This window comes from Erpetoichthys calabaricus, chromosome 3 (assembly GCF_900747795.2).
Source record: "Erpetoichthys calabaricus chromosome 3, fErpCal1.3, whole genome shotgun sequence".
NCBI lineage: Eukaryota > Metazoa > Chordata > Cladistia > Polypteriformes > Polypteridae > Erpetoichthys > Erpetoichthys calabaricus.
The window spans coordinates 103,551,912-103,569,358 of NC_041396.2; the positions used below are offsets into that span (position 1 = coordinate 103,551,912).

Here is a 17,447-nt window from a genome sequence, read left to right on the forward strand (position 1 = left end):
TTTAAGTGCAGAATCGTACGCTTATAGTGTACAGAAGAAGAAGCCAAGAATCTTTGTATATAAGAAGTTAAGAACCTTTAAGTATAGAAGAAGAAGTAAAGAACTTTTAAGTACAGAAATAACTAAAGTTTCTCAAGAAAAGCTAAGTTTAGAGAAGATACATTTTTCCCTTTTTTTGCCTTTTATTCCACGTGTGTAACTATTTTTACTTTATTCTTGTGTGGATTATTTGCTTTTAACTTTCACTAAATATTTTTAAAATAAACTTTTGGACTGACAGATTTTCTTTCGGCACGCATTTTACCCATGTTTGATCTTGTCATATACTTCAGTGGCTACAATTACTTTAAATTAAGTTGTTCAATAAAGATGCAAGAGGAAACTTTAACACTTAGTTACATAAAAAGAATGTGAAAAAATCAACACTAGAGAGATTAAAAAGGATTGGATGCTCAAAGAGAATTACAGAATTAATATGCAGGGCATTGATAGGTGCAACAACATCTGCTAGTCATTTAGTGATTTTCTTTTTTTTAGTTTGTAGATTTATGTTTAAAGAAGTTAACATTCCATACAATCAAGACTTACTTTAACAACAAAGAAAGTAACATTACATACAATCGAGTCAGACTTAACAAACCTAAAATCAATCCCCCGCCTGCCCCGCATCCTCAGCTTACTTCACAGAAGAGTGCCACATACCCCACCATCCACTTTGAGCTGAAACAGGAGCCACTGTGTCACTTGCAAATATGTTACCAACAATACCATTGTATCTGGTCCCTCTGCTAAATTCAAAAATCTTATTTACTGTATTTCTTAAGGGAAATGTCCAGCCATCTACATACCGTAAGTGAAACAAGAAGATGACTAGCAGAACATTTCAGAGACCATACTTGACCCATTAAAACCAAAGACTATATAAAGCCTATTGTAGAACACTTCACAAACTTTTCATCATAGCCACACTGAGCTCACTGTTTGTGATCTTTCACAGGTCTTTAAAGAATCTTTTCAAAGAAAATCAGACAAAAGTGCATGTTGTTGTTACTGCTGTGTTTGCTTTGAGTATCCTGAGCATCTCATGTTAAGGTATGATTGAGTGATGCTGCCAACTACAAAATGCAATCTTCAAAAGCTTGTGGAAGATTGCAGATTTCCCATATTGAAAGAAGAGCTACACAGCCCCAGACTACTGTGGAGATCTCTGGAGTTGTCTGATAGCTCTGACCATGATAGGACATGCAGGAAGTAGTGTGCGTGGAGACAAATGCAGGTCAAGAGGGGTGGCATCTGTGCAAGACTTAAAACTAACCTGAACAGACTGACCACTCCATTGCTTTTATTCACTAATATTTGCTCCTTGGCAAAATCAACTGAATTATCTACGGCTGGAACTACATACGTAGCACAAAGTGAGAGACTACTGTGTTGTTGTTTTGACTGAAACATGGACCCACAACAATATCTCTGATGCAGCAAAACAGCTGGATGGGCTAACATTCTTCCATGTGGACAGGAATGCAGAGAGCTCTGGTAAAACCCAAAGTGGAGTACAATGTATGTATATTAAAAGTTTGGACACGTCATTGTTGTTATTGTTTACATCCCTCCTCGGGCGGACGTGGAGATAGCGGGTGACAGCATCCACTTCGCTGTTGCTAAACTGCAAACACAGCACCCCGAGGCACTTGTGCTAATCGCTGGAGACTTCAACCATGTGACGCTGGACAAAACATTACCTGCCTTCTCCCAGTATGTGGATTGTAGCACCCGGGGAAATAGGACTATTGACCTACTGTATGCAAACGTTAAAGACGCATACAGCGCCACCCAGCTGCCTGCGCTTGGGAAAGCAGATCATAACCTGGTTCTGCTTCATCCTCACTACAAACCAAAATTGAGGGAGCTACCTACAACCACACGCTCATTCAGGAAGTGGTCCCCTGAGGCAGAGCACTGGGACATCTGCAGGGGTCATATAGTGAGAACATTGAGGAGGTTGTTGACTGCACTACTGACTACATCAACTTCTGTATGGACATTGTAGTTCCAGTAAAAACAGTACGCTGCTATGCTAACAACAAGCCATGGATTACAAGTGACATCAAAGGCCTTTTGGACCAGAAGAAAAGGGCTTTAAAAGGCGGTGAGCAGCATGAGCTCAAGCGCATGCAGAAGGAACTCCGAGTCCAGCTCAGGGTGGCGAAGGAGCAGTACAGTAGAAAGCTGGAGCAGAAGTTGCAGAATAACAGCATGAAGGAAGTGGGGATGGGATGGGATGAAGATCATCACTGGCTGCAGTTCGAAGCAGGGTGCCACCATTGAGAGAGACGTGGAGAGAGCAAACCTGATGAACAACTTCTTTAACAGGTTTGACCATCCTATCCCACTCTCACTCCAGAGTACTGCATCCTCCACTCATCCTTCTGCTGATACCAGCATTGGAGAGAGTTTCCCCCCATCCACAATTACAGCAGCCCAGGTAAGCAGAGAGCTGAGGAGACTTCGTGCCAGCAAAGCAGTGGGTCCAGATGGAGTATCGCCACAACTGCTGAAGGCCTGTGCGTTGGAGCTGGGGAGTCCTCTACAGCACATCTTCAACCTGAGCCTGGAACAGGGGAGAGGCCCGAGGCTTTGGAAAACATTTTGCATCACCCCAGTCCCAAAGGTATCACGTCCCAGTGAGCTGAATGACTTCCGGCCTGTCGCTCTGACATCACATGTGATGAAGACCATGGAGCGGCTGCTGCTTCACCACTTGAGGCCACAGGTCCGCCACGCCCTCTACCATCTGCATTTCACATACCAGGAGAAGGTGGGAGTGGAGAATGCCATCATCTATGTGCTACACCAATCCCTCTCCCACTTGGACAGAGGCAGTGGTGCTATAAGAATTATGTTTCTGGACTTCTCTAGCGCCTTCAACACCATCCAAGCTCTACTCCTTAGGGACAAGCTGACCGAGATGGGAGTAGATTCATATCAATTCATATCTAGTGGCATGGATCGTGGACTATCGTACAGACAGACCTCAGTATGTGCGTCTCGGGAACTGCAGGTCTGACATTATGGTCAGCAGCACAGGAGTGCTGCAGGGGACTGTACTTTCTCCGGTCCTGTTCAGCCTATATACATCAGACTTCCAATACAACTCGGAGTCCTGCCACGTGCAAAAGTTCGCTGACGACACTGCTATCGTGGGCTGCATCAGGAGAGGGCAGGAGGAGGAGTATAGGAACCTAATCAAGGACTTTGTTAAATGGTGCGACTCAAACCACCTACAACTGAACACCAACAAAACCAAGGAGCTGGTGGTGGATTTTAGGAGGACCAGGCCCCTCATGAACCCCATGATCATCAGAGGTGACTGTGTGCAGATGGTACAGACCTATAAATACCCGGGAGTGCAGCTGGATGATAAATTGGACTGAACTGCCAATACTGATGCTCTGTGCAAGAGAGGACAGAGCCGACTATACTTCCTTAGAAGGCTGGCGTCCTTCAACATCTGCAATAAGATGCTGCAGATGTTCTTTCAGACGGTGGTGGTGAGCGCCTTCTTCTACGCGGTGGTGTGCTGAGGAGGCAGCATAAAGAAGAGGGATGCCTCACACCTGGACAAACTGTTGAGGAAGGCAGGCTCTATTGTAGGCACGGAGCTGGACAGTTTGACATCCGTGGCAGAGTGTTGGGCACTGAGCAGGCTCCTGTCAATCATGGAGAATCCACTGCATCCACTAAATAGTGTCATCTCCAGACAGAGGAGCAGCTTCAGCGACAGACTGCTGTCACTGTCCTGCTCCACTGACAGACTGAGGAGATCGTTCCTCCCCCACACTATGCGTCTCTTCAATTCCACCCGGGGGGGGGGGGGGGGGGGGGGGGGGTATGGTAAACATTAACATTATACAAAGTTATTGTCTGTTATAACTGCATTTTTATCACTCTTTAATTTAATATTGTTTTTTTTATCAGTATGTTGCTGCTGGAGTATGTGAATTTCCCCTTGGGATTAATAAAGTATCTATCTATCTATCTATCTATCTATCTATCTATCTATCTATCTATCTATCTATCTATCTATCTATCTATCTATCTATCTATCTATCTATCTATCTATCTATCTATCTATCTATCTATCTATCTATCTATCTATCTATCTATCTAAAAATGTGTGGTGCAGTAACAGTGCAATTGTTTCAACTGACTGTTCACAACTGGTGGAATATCTAATTGTGAAATGCTGGCCCTTTTACCAGCTCTGGTGGTGGTTGTGTACATTTTTCTCTCAGTGTTAACAACCAGGAGGCCCTGTGGCAGCTCTACAGTATAATCAATGAGCTAGCGATAGCCCATCCAGACAGTTTTATTGTGGTTGCTGCAATCAGTCATGCAAATTTAAAAACCATTCTGCCTAAATTCCACCAGTTCATCCACTTTCCAACTAGAGGATCTAACATGCTGGACTTGGTGCACACAAATGTCAAAGAGGCTTACAAAGCAGCCCCTCATCTTCATGTTTGAGACTCTGATCAAATTTCTGCTATGCTTTTTCTAACATACAAAATGGTACTGAAACACAGTAAAACTGTATGGAAGAAAATCTGAGTCTGGCCAGACGGTGTCAGTACTTGAGGACTGTTTTGCAAGCACTGATTGCAGCATATTCAGAGGAGCTGCCACATGTCATTGGCTATATAGAGAAGTGCATGGGTGATATTACAGTCATCAAAACCTTCACAACTTGGGCGAATCAGAGGTTGGGAGAAAGTTGAGAATCAGGGATGCTGCCTTCAGATTGTGGAACAAAGTAATCATCAGGCTGGCAAGAACTGACCTCTCCCAAGCTATCACGCATGCTAAGCTGGAGTACACAGGAAAAATTGAGGGTAAATTGTGTTACTGCAGAGGCATAAGGCACATGTGGGAGGAGATAGAGACCGTAACAGACTATAACATAATACTACAGGTAGGTCATTGATACCGCCTGTTCTGGCAGGCTGAAAGAGTTCTATGACAGGTTTGAGGCACTGAATTATACATCAGGGAAGAAAACCAGGTGAGCAGGTGATTAGACTGTGTACAGCTGAAGTGAGGAGGACACTGAGCAGCGTTAATCCACATAAAGCTGTGGGACCTGAAAACATACCTGGTCAGGTATTAAGAGACTATGCTACTGAGTTAGCAAATGTGTTTGCAGACATATTTAACATCGCTCTCCTGCAGTCCTTTGTATCTACATAATTTTAGACTGCCACCATCGTTCCTGTGCCTAATAAAATAACTTTAACCTGCCTCAATGACTACCAGTCAGTGTCACTGATTTCTGTCATAATGAAGTGCTTCAAATGACTAGTCATATGTCACGTAAAAGCTAACCTCCCACCTTCACTGTACCCCTTATAGTCCTTGCATCATGCTAATCAGTTCACAGATAATGCAGTCACACTTGCACTACACACTATCCTATCCCACCTGGAGAAAAAGAACAGCTATGCCAGGATTTTATTTGACTTCAGTTCAGCCTGTAATACAATCATCTCCCAGCAGTTAATACTGAAACTTTGTATGCTTAGATCGAACACCTCACTTTGTAACTGGATCTTGGACTTCTTGTCAAAAAGACAACACACAGTATGTGTTGGCACTAAGACATTGCACACCATCAAACTGAACACAGGGAGTCTCAGGGCTGCATGATTAGTCAATTGCTCTTTTCTTTGCTAACACATGACTGTACTGCCAAATCCAGCACAAATCAACTCTGTAAATTTGCTGGTGATATAACAGCTGTGGGACTCATCAGCATCTTACAGAGCAGAGGTGGAAAAGGTAGTGAGCTGGTATGGGGACAACAATCTGTTCCTTAATGTCAAAAATTCAAAAGAGTTGATTGTGGTCTTCAGAACAAAGGTTGAACATCCTCCACTGCATATCAGAGGCTTTGCTGTGGAGGAGGTCAGCATCACAAAATTCTTTGGTATCTACATCACTGAGGATCTCTCCTGGACTCTCAATACCACACACTAGGTCAAGAAAGCTCAGCAGGGGATACACTTCTTTAGGAGGCTGAAGTGAGTGAGAATCCCTTCTCCCATCTTCACCACTTTGTACCAGGGTACTACTGAGAGTGTTCTGATGAGCTGGATTACATAATGGGATGGAAATTGCGGTGTGTCTGATAGGAAAACTATGCACCATGTGGTGAGTGCCTTGAGCATGGGAAAGGCGCTATATAAATAAAATGTATTATTATTATTATTAGAATGGCCAAGAGGATTGCCAGGTGTAATGTTCACCGGCATCCACAAGAGGGCAGAAAAGTCCAATGAACAAGGTAAAGTAGCTGGCAAAGTAGTAAATCCTGCTGCATACAGTACCTTCATATGTCAAGGCATCATGCTGTCCACAACCAGGCTGAAACGTCCAACAAACAAAGGCAATAAGGAGCACACAGGGAAAGAGGGATGTAGTGTTGGCATATCTAGTGAACAGGAAAATACAGGATGTGATCAAAACAGAAGAACTTACCATTGTACCATTAAGGCCTGTTTTAAAAAATGTGCTTTTTGTTATGTTAGCTGATGTGTATGTAGAATGAGAATCAATATTAAAAACATAAAAGTAAATAGGTAGAATTTCACATTTACTATATGTGACTACTGATTTTTTTACTTTTAACTTGTGTGTGGAAATGCTGGTAAATGAAACTTTCCCATTTTTTCTACTTGTTTCAATTTAGGATTTAACTGGCTGTTTCACATCTTAAATAGTCTTGCTATTACTGCTGGTACAACCGAAAAGGGAAATGAAATCCGGCCACCTATGTTGGAATTCAGAAGACCTGAAAATCTTCAGGTTGGTAGGAAAAATATATTTTTAATAAATTAAGCTTCCATATAAAATAATATACTGCTGAAACAAATTAAAGGAACACTTTTTAATCAGAGTAAAGCATCAAGTCAATGAAACTTCTGGGATGTTGATCTGGTCAGTTAAGTTGGTCTGGTCAGAGGGGGTTGTTAATCAGTTTCAGCTGCTTTGGTGTTAATGAAATTAACAACAGGTGCACTAGAGGGGCAGCAATGAGATGACCCTCAAAACAGGAATGGTTTAACAGGTGGAGGCCACTGACATTTCTGACTGTTTTTTCACTAGTTTTGCATTTGGCTATGGTCAGTGTCATTACCGGTAGCATAAGGCAATACCTGGCCCCTACAGAGGTTGCACAGGTAGTCCAACTTCTCCAGGATGGTACAATACGTGCCATTGCCAGAAGATTTGCTGTGTCTCCCAGCACAGTCTCAAGGGCAGGGAGGAGTTTCCAGGAGAGAGGCAGTTACTCTAGGAGAGCAGGAGAGGGTCATAGAAGGTCCTCAACCCATCAGCAGGACTGGTATCTGCTCCTTTGGGCAAGGAGGAACAGGATGAGCACTGCCAGAGCCCTGCAAAATGACCTCCAGCAGGCTACTGGTGTGAATGTCTCTGATCAAACAATCAGAAACAGACTTCATGAGGGTGGCATGAGGGCCAGATGTCCCTTAGTGGGCCCTGTGCTCACTGCCCAGCACCGTGGAGCTCGATTTGCATTTGTCATAGAATACCAAAATTGGCAGGTCCACCACTGGTGCCCTGTGCTTTTCACAGATGAGAGCAGGTTCACTCTGAGCACATGTGACAGACGTGAAAGAGTCTGGAGAAGCTGTGGAAAAGATTATGCTGCCTGTAACATCGTTCAGTATGACCGGTTTGGTGGTCGATCAGTGATGATCTGGGGAGCCATATCCATGGAGGGATGCACAGACCTCTATAGGCTAGACAACGGCACCTTGACGGCCATTAGGTATCGGGATGATATTCTTCGAACCATTGTCAGACCCTATGCTGGTGCAGTGGCTCCTGGGTTCCTCCTGGTGCACAATAATGCCCGGCCTCATGTGGCGAGAGTATGCATGCAGTTCCTGGAGGATGAAGGAATAGATACCATTCACTGGCCCCCATGCTCGCCTGACCTAAATCCAATAGAACATCTCTGGGACATTATGTTTTGGTCCATCCAGCGCCACCGGGTTACACCTCAGACCGTCCTGGAGCTCAGTGATGCCCTGGTCCAGATCTGGGAGGAGATCCCCCAGGACACCATCTGTCGTCTCATTAGGAGCATGCCCAGACGTTGTCAGGAATGCATACAGGCACGTGGGGGCCATACAGACTATCTGAGTACGATTTTGAGTTGCTGCAATGAAATTTTGGCAAAATGGACTAGCCTGCTGCATAATTTTTTTCACTTTGATTTTTGGGGTGTCTTTGAATTCAGCCCTCTGTAAGTTGATAATTTTAATTTCCATCAAACAATGTGACATCCTTTCGTTCCTAACACATTACCCAGTCCATATCAGTATAGATACCCAGCATGATTTTTTTTCCCATTGAGATCTGATGTGTTTTCAAAGTGTTCCTTTAATTTTTTTGAGCAGTTTATAAATAGCAATATCTTACTCCAACAATGTACCTTACTTCAAAATATTTTGCAATATCGGGTTTTTGTCTATAACTTGCTTGAACATTCCAATTGATTTTGCGACTTCTCTCATTGCGCTAAGTATCATAGTTCACTTGCAGGAGCAATTTATTCACGCTAATCCGAGACAAAGGCTGTGGGCCGAGGGAAGGGGGAAGCGTGACGTCAGGAGTGGGGAGCTGGTTGGGGCCAGCCGCCATTTGAATCTGTCAAATTCTGGCCACGTTTTGGAATATACCTTGCCTCCACTTAGCTAGTGATAGCTGTTTGTTTATTGATTGTTAAAGTTTGTCCTGTTTCACTACTATGTGGACGGCGCCGAGGGAAAAGCTAGTAATATATAATTTTACAATTTAAATGACAGCACCATTTAATTGGATTTTAACAAAATACACTTTGTTACAAAAAACGATGAAAAAGAATGTTGTATGTTCCATAAGTCTAATCTAATCACTGTTTGCTTTTATCTTACAGGTTTTTTCCAACATGCCTTCTCGAAGAATCCTGGGAACACATTTACATCCTGATAATCTTCCAAAATCATTCATTGAGAAGAAAGTTAAGGTTAATATTCTTTTTTAACAATTTGATTTTTCAAAGAGTTCAATATATTCATAATAGAACCGCAGAGCCCAAACTTCTGCTCATTTTAATGTGTAGTATATTCTGGTTTTTGAACAAAACAAGTTTCCACATGAACCCTTATAGTCCATTTTAAAGATGCAAAAAATGTCAACACACAGTGAAGGTGTTTTATATTCTCATATAATTATATTTCTAAAGTACCCCATGCAGATGTCTGTTCACACTGTATGTCTTTTTAATTGACTTTATGTGCTGTAAGATAAAGACACAGGTTCAAGATCGAAAAGAGTTGAAGAGTCAGGTGACAACTCAGTCTAATGCAGAGTTAAGGAAAAAAAAAACAGACAAAATAAATCACACATGAGGATGCAAAAACCATAGCAACAGATGAAAAGAACAAAGATGAAGAGTCCTAGTGCCCTGGACAGCTTTCACAGCATGAACAGGAGCTTTCAATGGCTTGGCTCCTTTTAGGATGGTTTCTGGTTGTGATAGAAGCAGATGTGACTTCAGTGGTCCTCTGGACTGTGGATGAAGAAGGCGAAAATACTGATGATGGCGCACTCCCCTGGTGTGGGCTGGAATTGCTTGCCTTTTGAGATTTTTGAAAATGGCACCCAAATGTTCCTGTCTGACAATGCTACCTATGTAAAGATATTTTTCTGAATGACTTTTAACACTCAAGAAAAGAATTACGTCAATAAACAGAACGAATACTATATCCTTGAAACCGATTAAATAATTAAAGACAATTTTAGGCCATTGAAACTGCCAAAGTATGTTTTTCTTTGCAAGTCTTTGTTCAAAGCCTCCATCAATATCTTTCATGTTAGTGAACAAGATGAATACACGGTGCATCTGATTTTTCAGTCATGAAATATAATATCCATAAGCCTTAAGCAGAATTTCTGTCTCATGCATGTGACTGCAGTTTACATTTAAAAACGTGCGCATGCACAGCCTACTTAGATTCCAAGGAAAGCAAGGAATAGAAAAGAATGACTTGTGAATAGAGAAACTCATATCGTGAAATCACCAACCAATAAGTTCAAGGTGTGAAAATAAATATGAGCAGCCAACTATGATTTCTGAACTGCTCAGCTTATTGCTAATTGTTGAAATGTTGAGCACTGCAACAAATAAACTGCACATTCAGTAAGAAAATGTCATTGTTCATAACATTATCCTAGTGTAATTAGCTGCTCAACAATTTATTTAGCATGATAATCTAGTGAAGTATGTGCACTTTGGTAAGATCACTTTTGACAAGACATCTTTGTACCCAGACGTCTTTAATGAGGACCTTTATGAAACAAAGTGCCATTTAATCTTCAGTTAGTTTTTCATACCAAAGATCGTTAGTCTGTGACTTTTTAAACTAATAACTTGTGAGTATAATTAAAGAAAGGTGGGTCTCAAATGTGGAAAAACACATATTCCTGTTTTACATTTGACTTGTATGTTTAAGTGTTCTCATTTTCTTCTAATGGCCAACTTTCTGCTTGCTGTTATTGAATCATTCGATTTTTTTCATTAAGTTAAAATGTTGCGTCTTCACTGCACATAAAACTTTAAGTAGGGAAGTTGTAAGCCTTTCTCTTCTGTAACATTCAGGCCTCTCTCATTTGAACATTCTTATTTATTTCAAAACAAAGAGGGTCAGTGACTCTTTAAGTGTCTTTCTGCTCATCTGGAATAAATCCTAAATTTGGCAAGGAAGTTGGAAAAGGAACCAGTAAATAAGAGACCAAGGCATCCTGCAACAGGGCTTTTCACTCACCATACCAGTTATCAAAGCTAGAAATGTGCACAATTGTGGCTAACAAGTTAATTTTGAAATGCAGCATAATTTTTCAACTTCAAGTGGATTTATCCTACTGTTTTTGATTGTTTTTGGAATCAAACACAAGTTATAGATACCAAACAACGCTTTATTTAATTTTCTGGTACTAACTATTCATTTTTTACAGTTGGAATGAAAGAAAACAGAAATATATTCTATATTAACCACTAGTTTTGCTTTACAAAAATGTACCTTTTAACTGTTGCCTACTTGTACTGATTGTTTCCTGAAAGCAGGAAATTCTGCTTTGGCTATTGTTATAATGTTGTTTCTTATTGTTTTACACTCTGTACTCTCTGACCTGAATAATTTTCTTTATAAACTTTGAAACATAGTTCTACATTTCAAATGAAATACATATTTCACAATATATGCTTCGAATTATTATATACAGGAAAATTATACATACTAAGGCTGACAGAATTAGCCCTTGAAGTAATGTTGTTATGATGTAGAAAAACAAAATGGTGAACAGTGGCAAACCAGCCTCAAAATATACATAAATCTGACCAGAACGTCACTGGCAAGCCCCTAAAACAGGCCTTACCCTTGTAGTCAGACCTCAATTCAAGAGGCAGGTTTTCAGGCCTTAATAGGCCTAAAATGGGACACTGGTTTTAAAATTTCAAAAATAGTTTTTAATCTCCCATAAACACAAAAATACCCTTCAAGAGCATTTTTATTTCTATAGCAGGTTTTCATACAAAGAAAAGAAAAGAAAAGTACATTAAAAATAGGTAAAAAGAATTAATAAACAACATGCCTAAAATATTTAATAAGAATAAATCAATACACAATTACATAACACAGATCTAAAAGTAATAAAAAAAAGCAGAGGTCTAATTTATTTGTTTTCAAGTCTCTAATGATCAGTTTGATGCCCAGAGGGCCATGGAGGACAATAAAAAAAACTCCAGGGGAAAGATAACATTAAAAATAAAATCTACAGGGGTTAAAGGGATAAAAAGCATGCAGCCTCCCCTGGGCATTTTACCTAATATAAATGTACTTTATGTATGTAATTTGACTTTTTATTGTTTTTGATGCATCATTCTATAAGATTCAATTCAGTAGATCTCATCGACAATCGACTTATGTTCCAACATCACAGATGGCTGCACAGTACTTTGATGAAGTGATGGTGACATTTCAAACAGGAAAACAAATCGGAGAAAAGCAGAGATTAATAATGATTTCAAATTCACGAAGAATGTGACATTTCTACACATACATAATTATTAAAAGTTGAATGAAAAATACTACTATGAAAAAGTGAAAATAAAAAGTGGGTTTTTAAAAGTTTTTTAAAATGATCCACGGTGTTAACCTGGCATCTCTATTGGTAAAGTATTCCAGGTTTGTGGTGCATAGCAGAAAAAGGCTGCCTCACCACTTCTTTTATACTTAGTTCTTGGAAAAATAGGCAGACCATTGTTAGAATATCTAAGGTTATGACTAGGTATGTAGTGGGACAAAATATAGGAAGGAGCAAGATTATTTAGATCTTTATATACCATTAATAGTTTTTTTAAGTCTGTTTTAAAGGACACAATGTAACAATGCTAAAGCTACTCAGATATGCTGAAGTTTTCTCTTTTCGGGATAGGGTTCTTGCATCTGCATTTTGAACTACCTGCAAATGACCTTCTTCATGGCGCCAGAGAGAGACGAGGTGTTGCATGCTGCTCCTCGCAGACTTTTCATTTTTGTGTCTGTATTTTTGTTATTGTCGCTGTTTGTACTGCCTGTTCGCTGTTTTATTAAGTACGACCGTACAACACTGGTAAACATCGGAGCAACAAAGGCACAAGTCGCTGCTTTTGAAGTTATCGACCAGGGGCTGCTCGCCACAATAACTCGAGATCAAGGTGGCGGACGCGACCCACCCGACCACTCCCGGAGAATGCGGAGGAGAAAATGTGGCCAGTGTGCCGGGATCCAAGCGAGGATGAAACGCCAAGGACTGCGACTTCCACTGCCTAGCATTTTCCTGGCCAATGCCAAATCTCTGGTCTACCACTCTAGACGATCTCCGTGGTAGACTTAGTTTTCAGTGAGATCTGCGTGACTGTTGTGTTTTCTGCCTCACAGAAACATGGCTCACCTCCTGCACACCGGATTTGGCTGTCCAGCTAGACGGCTTCTCTATCCACCACGCTGATCGGTCGGTCTTCTCCGGGGAAAAGAGAGGTGGCGGGGTATGTTTCCTCATCAACAACGCATGGTGTACGGATGTGGAAATCATTTCGCAAAGCTGTTCACCGGACCTGAAGTGTCTGATCATCAAGTGCCGGCCGCTTTACCTGCCTAGGGAGTTTACAGCTGTACATATGGCAGCTGTTTACATCCCCCCGCAAGCAAACACCAGCACCGCACTTATGGAACTATACGGCCTCGTTACAGACTGTCAAAACACAGACCCCGAAGGTCTGGTTATCATCGCTGGGGACTTCAACAAAGCAAGCTTCAGGTCTGTTTACCCCAAATACTACCAACACGTCTCCTGTCCCACCAGGGGTACTAATACATTAGACCACTGCTACACTGCACACAAAAATGCGTATCGCTCGCTCCTGCAGCCGAACCTCGGGCAGTCAGACCACAGCTCTGTGCTGCTCCTCCCTGTTTACAAGCAGCAGTTGAAGCACACAGAGCCAGTCTTGGGAGAGGTGCACTGTTGAACCCCGGAAGTGGAGGAGAAACTTAGGGACTGCTTTGAATCTGTGGATTGGGATGTTTTCAAAGATTCCTCTGAAAATCTGGACGAGTATGCTGCAGTTGTCACAGGCTTCATCGGGAAATGTGTGGATGACTGCGTACCCACAAAGTCTGTATGCGTATTTCCCAACCAGAAGCCCTGGATGTGTGCTGAAGTACGCTGGCGGATCCGTGAGCACAGCAGTGTGTTTCACTCTGGAGATACACAGGCATACAAAAAGAGCAGGTATGATAAAAGCCATTAAATACGCAAAGCTCCAGTATGCCCACAAACTGGACTCTCAGTTTAACAGCAGAGCAGACGCTCGTCAGATGTGGCAGGGTATTCAGCTGATCACAGACTACAAACCCCGGACACACGTGGTCACAGCTACCACCGCTTCACTCCCAGATGAGTTGAACGTGTTTTTTGCTCGCTTCGAGCTCGCTAACACGGACAGGCACGTGCAACCCCCTGCAGCGCCACAAGACTCCAGCCTGAAGCTCTCCAAGGATGACGTGAGGAAGACTTTTTCCTGACTCAGCATCCTCAAAGCACCCGGCCCAGACAGAGTCTCAGGTTGCATTTTAAAAACATGTTGCGACCAGCTAGCTGCTGTCTTTACGGATATTTTTAACACGTCTCTGAGAGTTTCATCTGTCCCGACCTTCTTCAAGCACACAGCCATCATCCCTGTCCCAAAGAAAAATAAAGTAGTCTGCCCTAATGATTACCGCCCAGTAGCACTTACTCCCATAACTATGAAGTGCTTTGAGAGGCTGGTGCTAGAACACATCAAGGACATCATCCCTGACAGTCTGGACCCCATCCAGTTTGCCTACCATTGCAACAGGTCCACGGAGGATGCCATCTCCATAACATTACACACCACCCTGTCTCATCTGGAGAACAAGAACTGTTATGCCAGGCTGCTCTTTGTGGACTACGTCTCTGCATTTAGCACCGTCATTCCATCCCAGCTCATTGCTAAACTCCTGGATCTGGGGCTTAGCTCTTCACTGTGCAACTGGGTATGCAACTGGGTACTGGACTTCCTCACCGGCAGACCTCAGCAAGTGCATATTGGTGGAAAAACCTCCTCCATCATCACCATCAACGCTGGCACCCCGCAGGGCAGCGCACTGAGCCCCCTGCTTTACTCTCTCTACACCCATGACTGCGTAGCTAAGTACAGCTCTAACACCATCCTCAAATTTGCTGACGATACCACTGTAATAGGTCCGATCAGCGGGACGATGAGACAGTCTACAGGGAGGAGGTCAGACTGAGAGATGATTATGGATTTCTGTAAACAGGCAAAAGGGCACAGCCCCATCTACATTGGAGGTGAGACTGTGGAGCAGGTCAGCAGCTTTAGGTTCCTCGGAGACACCCTCACTCATGACCTTAAATGGTCAAGTCACTCTACGGCAGTAGTCAAGAAAGCCCAACAACACCTCTACTTCCTCAGGAGACTGAGTAAAGACCAGATGTCCCCCACAGCCCTGTGCAGATTCTACAGGTGTACTGTGGAATCCATCCTGACAGGATGCATAACATCCTGGTACAGCAACTGCTCAGTTCAGGACTGCAGAGCTCTGCAGCGTGTGGTGAACACAGCACAGCAGATCACGGGCACACAGCTCCCTGCGATCCATGACATCCACACTACACGCTGTCTCAGGAAAGTGAACCGTATCAGGCGGGACCTCGGCCACACTGCACTGTCACTTTTCACCCTACTCCCATCGGGGAAGCAGCTAAAGTCCATTTGGATGCACACCTCCAGGTTCAGGAACAGTTTCTACCCAACTGCAATCAGATTCATGAACAATCAGTAACCTTGTGCCACCTCCACTGCTACCTGCACATACAGTATACTTCTGCCGCTGTCTCTATTTATTCCTAGGATTCTGGTTTTATTTATTTACTTATTATATTCATTTATTTATTGTGTGTGTGGTTTTTTTTTTGGTCTATGTTCACTGTCTGCAGGGGCATATGTAAGCAAGCATTTCATTGTACATGGTACTTGAACTTGTACACATGACAATAATTAATTGAAATTGATATTTTTCTTAGATGAATTTCTCTGCATCTTGCAATGTTATAAGAAGTATAACTTTTGCAACATTCCTTTTACAAAGATCAAAGTTCTAATAGTATTGATGATGTGTGATTTGAAGCTTAGATCAGAAGCCATGAATACACCTAAATTCTTTGTTTCCACTTTAACTTTGAATGCTAAAGGATCAAGTTTATTTTCTAAGTACCCCATTATCTCCATTTTTGCCAACAACTAAGGTTTGTGTTTTTTTGAATTCCGTTTGAGAATACTACTATCCATTCAGACATACAGGGTAAACAATAGATCAAAGGGTCTAGAGCTTCAGGGTCTTCAGGTGCTAGAGATAAGTAAAGCTATTTGTCATCTGCATAGCTGTGGTAGTTCACCTTGTGTTTTGATATAATCTGGCCTAACAGGAGCATGTAGATAGAAAATAACAGTAGGCCATGGATAGTTCCATATACTGTATAATATCATTGATTTCCAAATTACAATTACCACACCTAAATAAGACTGTGACCACTACCAGAGAGACACATCCAAAAAATGGTCTAAGGTGATTTCTGAGAATCCTGTGGTATGTGGTGTCAAAGGCTGTGCTCAGATTTAAGAGAGCAAGAACAGATATTTGACCTGTGTCAGCATTAACCAGCAGGTCATATACCAGTTTACCTAGTGCACTTTCTATACTATGCTTTGGTCTTAAATCTGACTGAAATTTGTTAAGAATAGAATGTTTATTTAAATAATTATTTAACTGCTGGTAAAGCTGCACTTTCTAGAATTATACTAGAAAAAAGGAAGGTTAGAACTAAGTCTAAAGAGGAAGGAGTCTAGATTATGTTTCTTGAGCAGGGGTTTTACTACCACAATCTTTAGACAATCTGAGAAGGCCCCAATATCTAATGAAAAGTTAGCTATGTCAAGTACACATGAGCACATTTGAGACATCTTTGAAACAGCTTGTTGGGACTGGGACAAGGACACAAGTGGAGTTTAGAAATGTTCACATAATTTTGGTGTTAACATAATGAAAACTGATGAAAAGATTATGATGTAAATTGGTTGTTTTACTGTAATTTACAGTTACAGATCTTAAGAATGACTCTATCTCATAATTTCTTTCAACAGATTTTGGCTATGATACGAAATCCCAAAGATACCGCTGTTTCTTATTACCATTTCCAATACAACAACCCAGTTATGGGGTTTAATTATACATGGGATGAATTCTTCTCTATATTCATAGAGGGAGAAGGTGAGTCAATAAAAAGGAAGATTACCTCAGTCTTTAATAGGCCATAAGTTAAAAAGTTTTGAGAAATATTTAACCTACTTTTACAATGGAAAATACGGAATATATGTTTTTATTTTCACATATGTGGTATTATATCCTTTATTATTTTATGCTCACTGTACATCCTTTGAAAGTACAGCTTATTACCAGTAGTTGAGTCTGGTTGTAAATTAAAGTAAAGGAACATCATTTTCAGCATGACTAACAGACTTTAAAGAACTTACTCTAACTCCTTTCCTTGGAAAAGTAAAATTAACTTTGGTAGTAGATAATTAACAGACTTGGCAAACCCTAACCATAGTTTAAAAAGTATAGTTTTGGACAGAATGGGAAATGGCTGTCTACTTACAACTTCATAGTGTTTCAGTAAATAAAGAACCTGGTGCTAAAATGAGTACAGCACTAACCACAATGCTTCTGTAGCCTCAGCCA

General features: G+C 41.6%; 1 protein-coding gene across 4 annotated transcripts in view; it reads left to right on the forward strand.

Moving 5' to 3' along the window:
* Positions 1–17,447, forward strand: part of LOC114648297 (sulfotransferase 6B1-like) — a 145,056-nt gene that overhangs the window by 11,647 nt on the left and 115,962 nt on the right. For all 4 annotated transcript variants that reach the window (XM_051925614.1, XM_051925615.1, XM_051925613.1 and 1 more), the window contains exons 2-4: positions 6,746–6,861; positions 8,999–9,088; positions 16,850–16,976. In XM_051925614.1, coding sequence (XP_051781574.1) covers positions 6,746–6,861; positions 8,999–9,088; positions 16,850–16,976 — 333 coding nt within the window. The remainder of the gene's footprint in view (positions 1–6,745; positions 6,862–8,998; positions 9,089–16,849; positions 16,977–17,447) is intronic.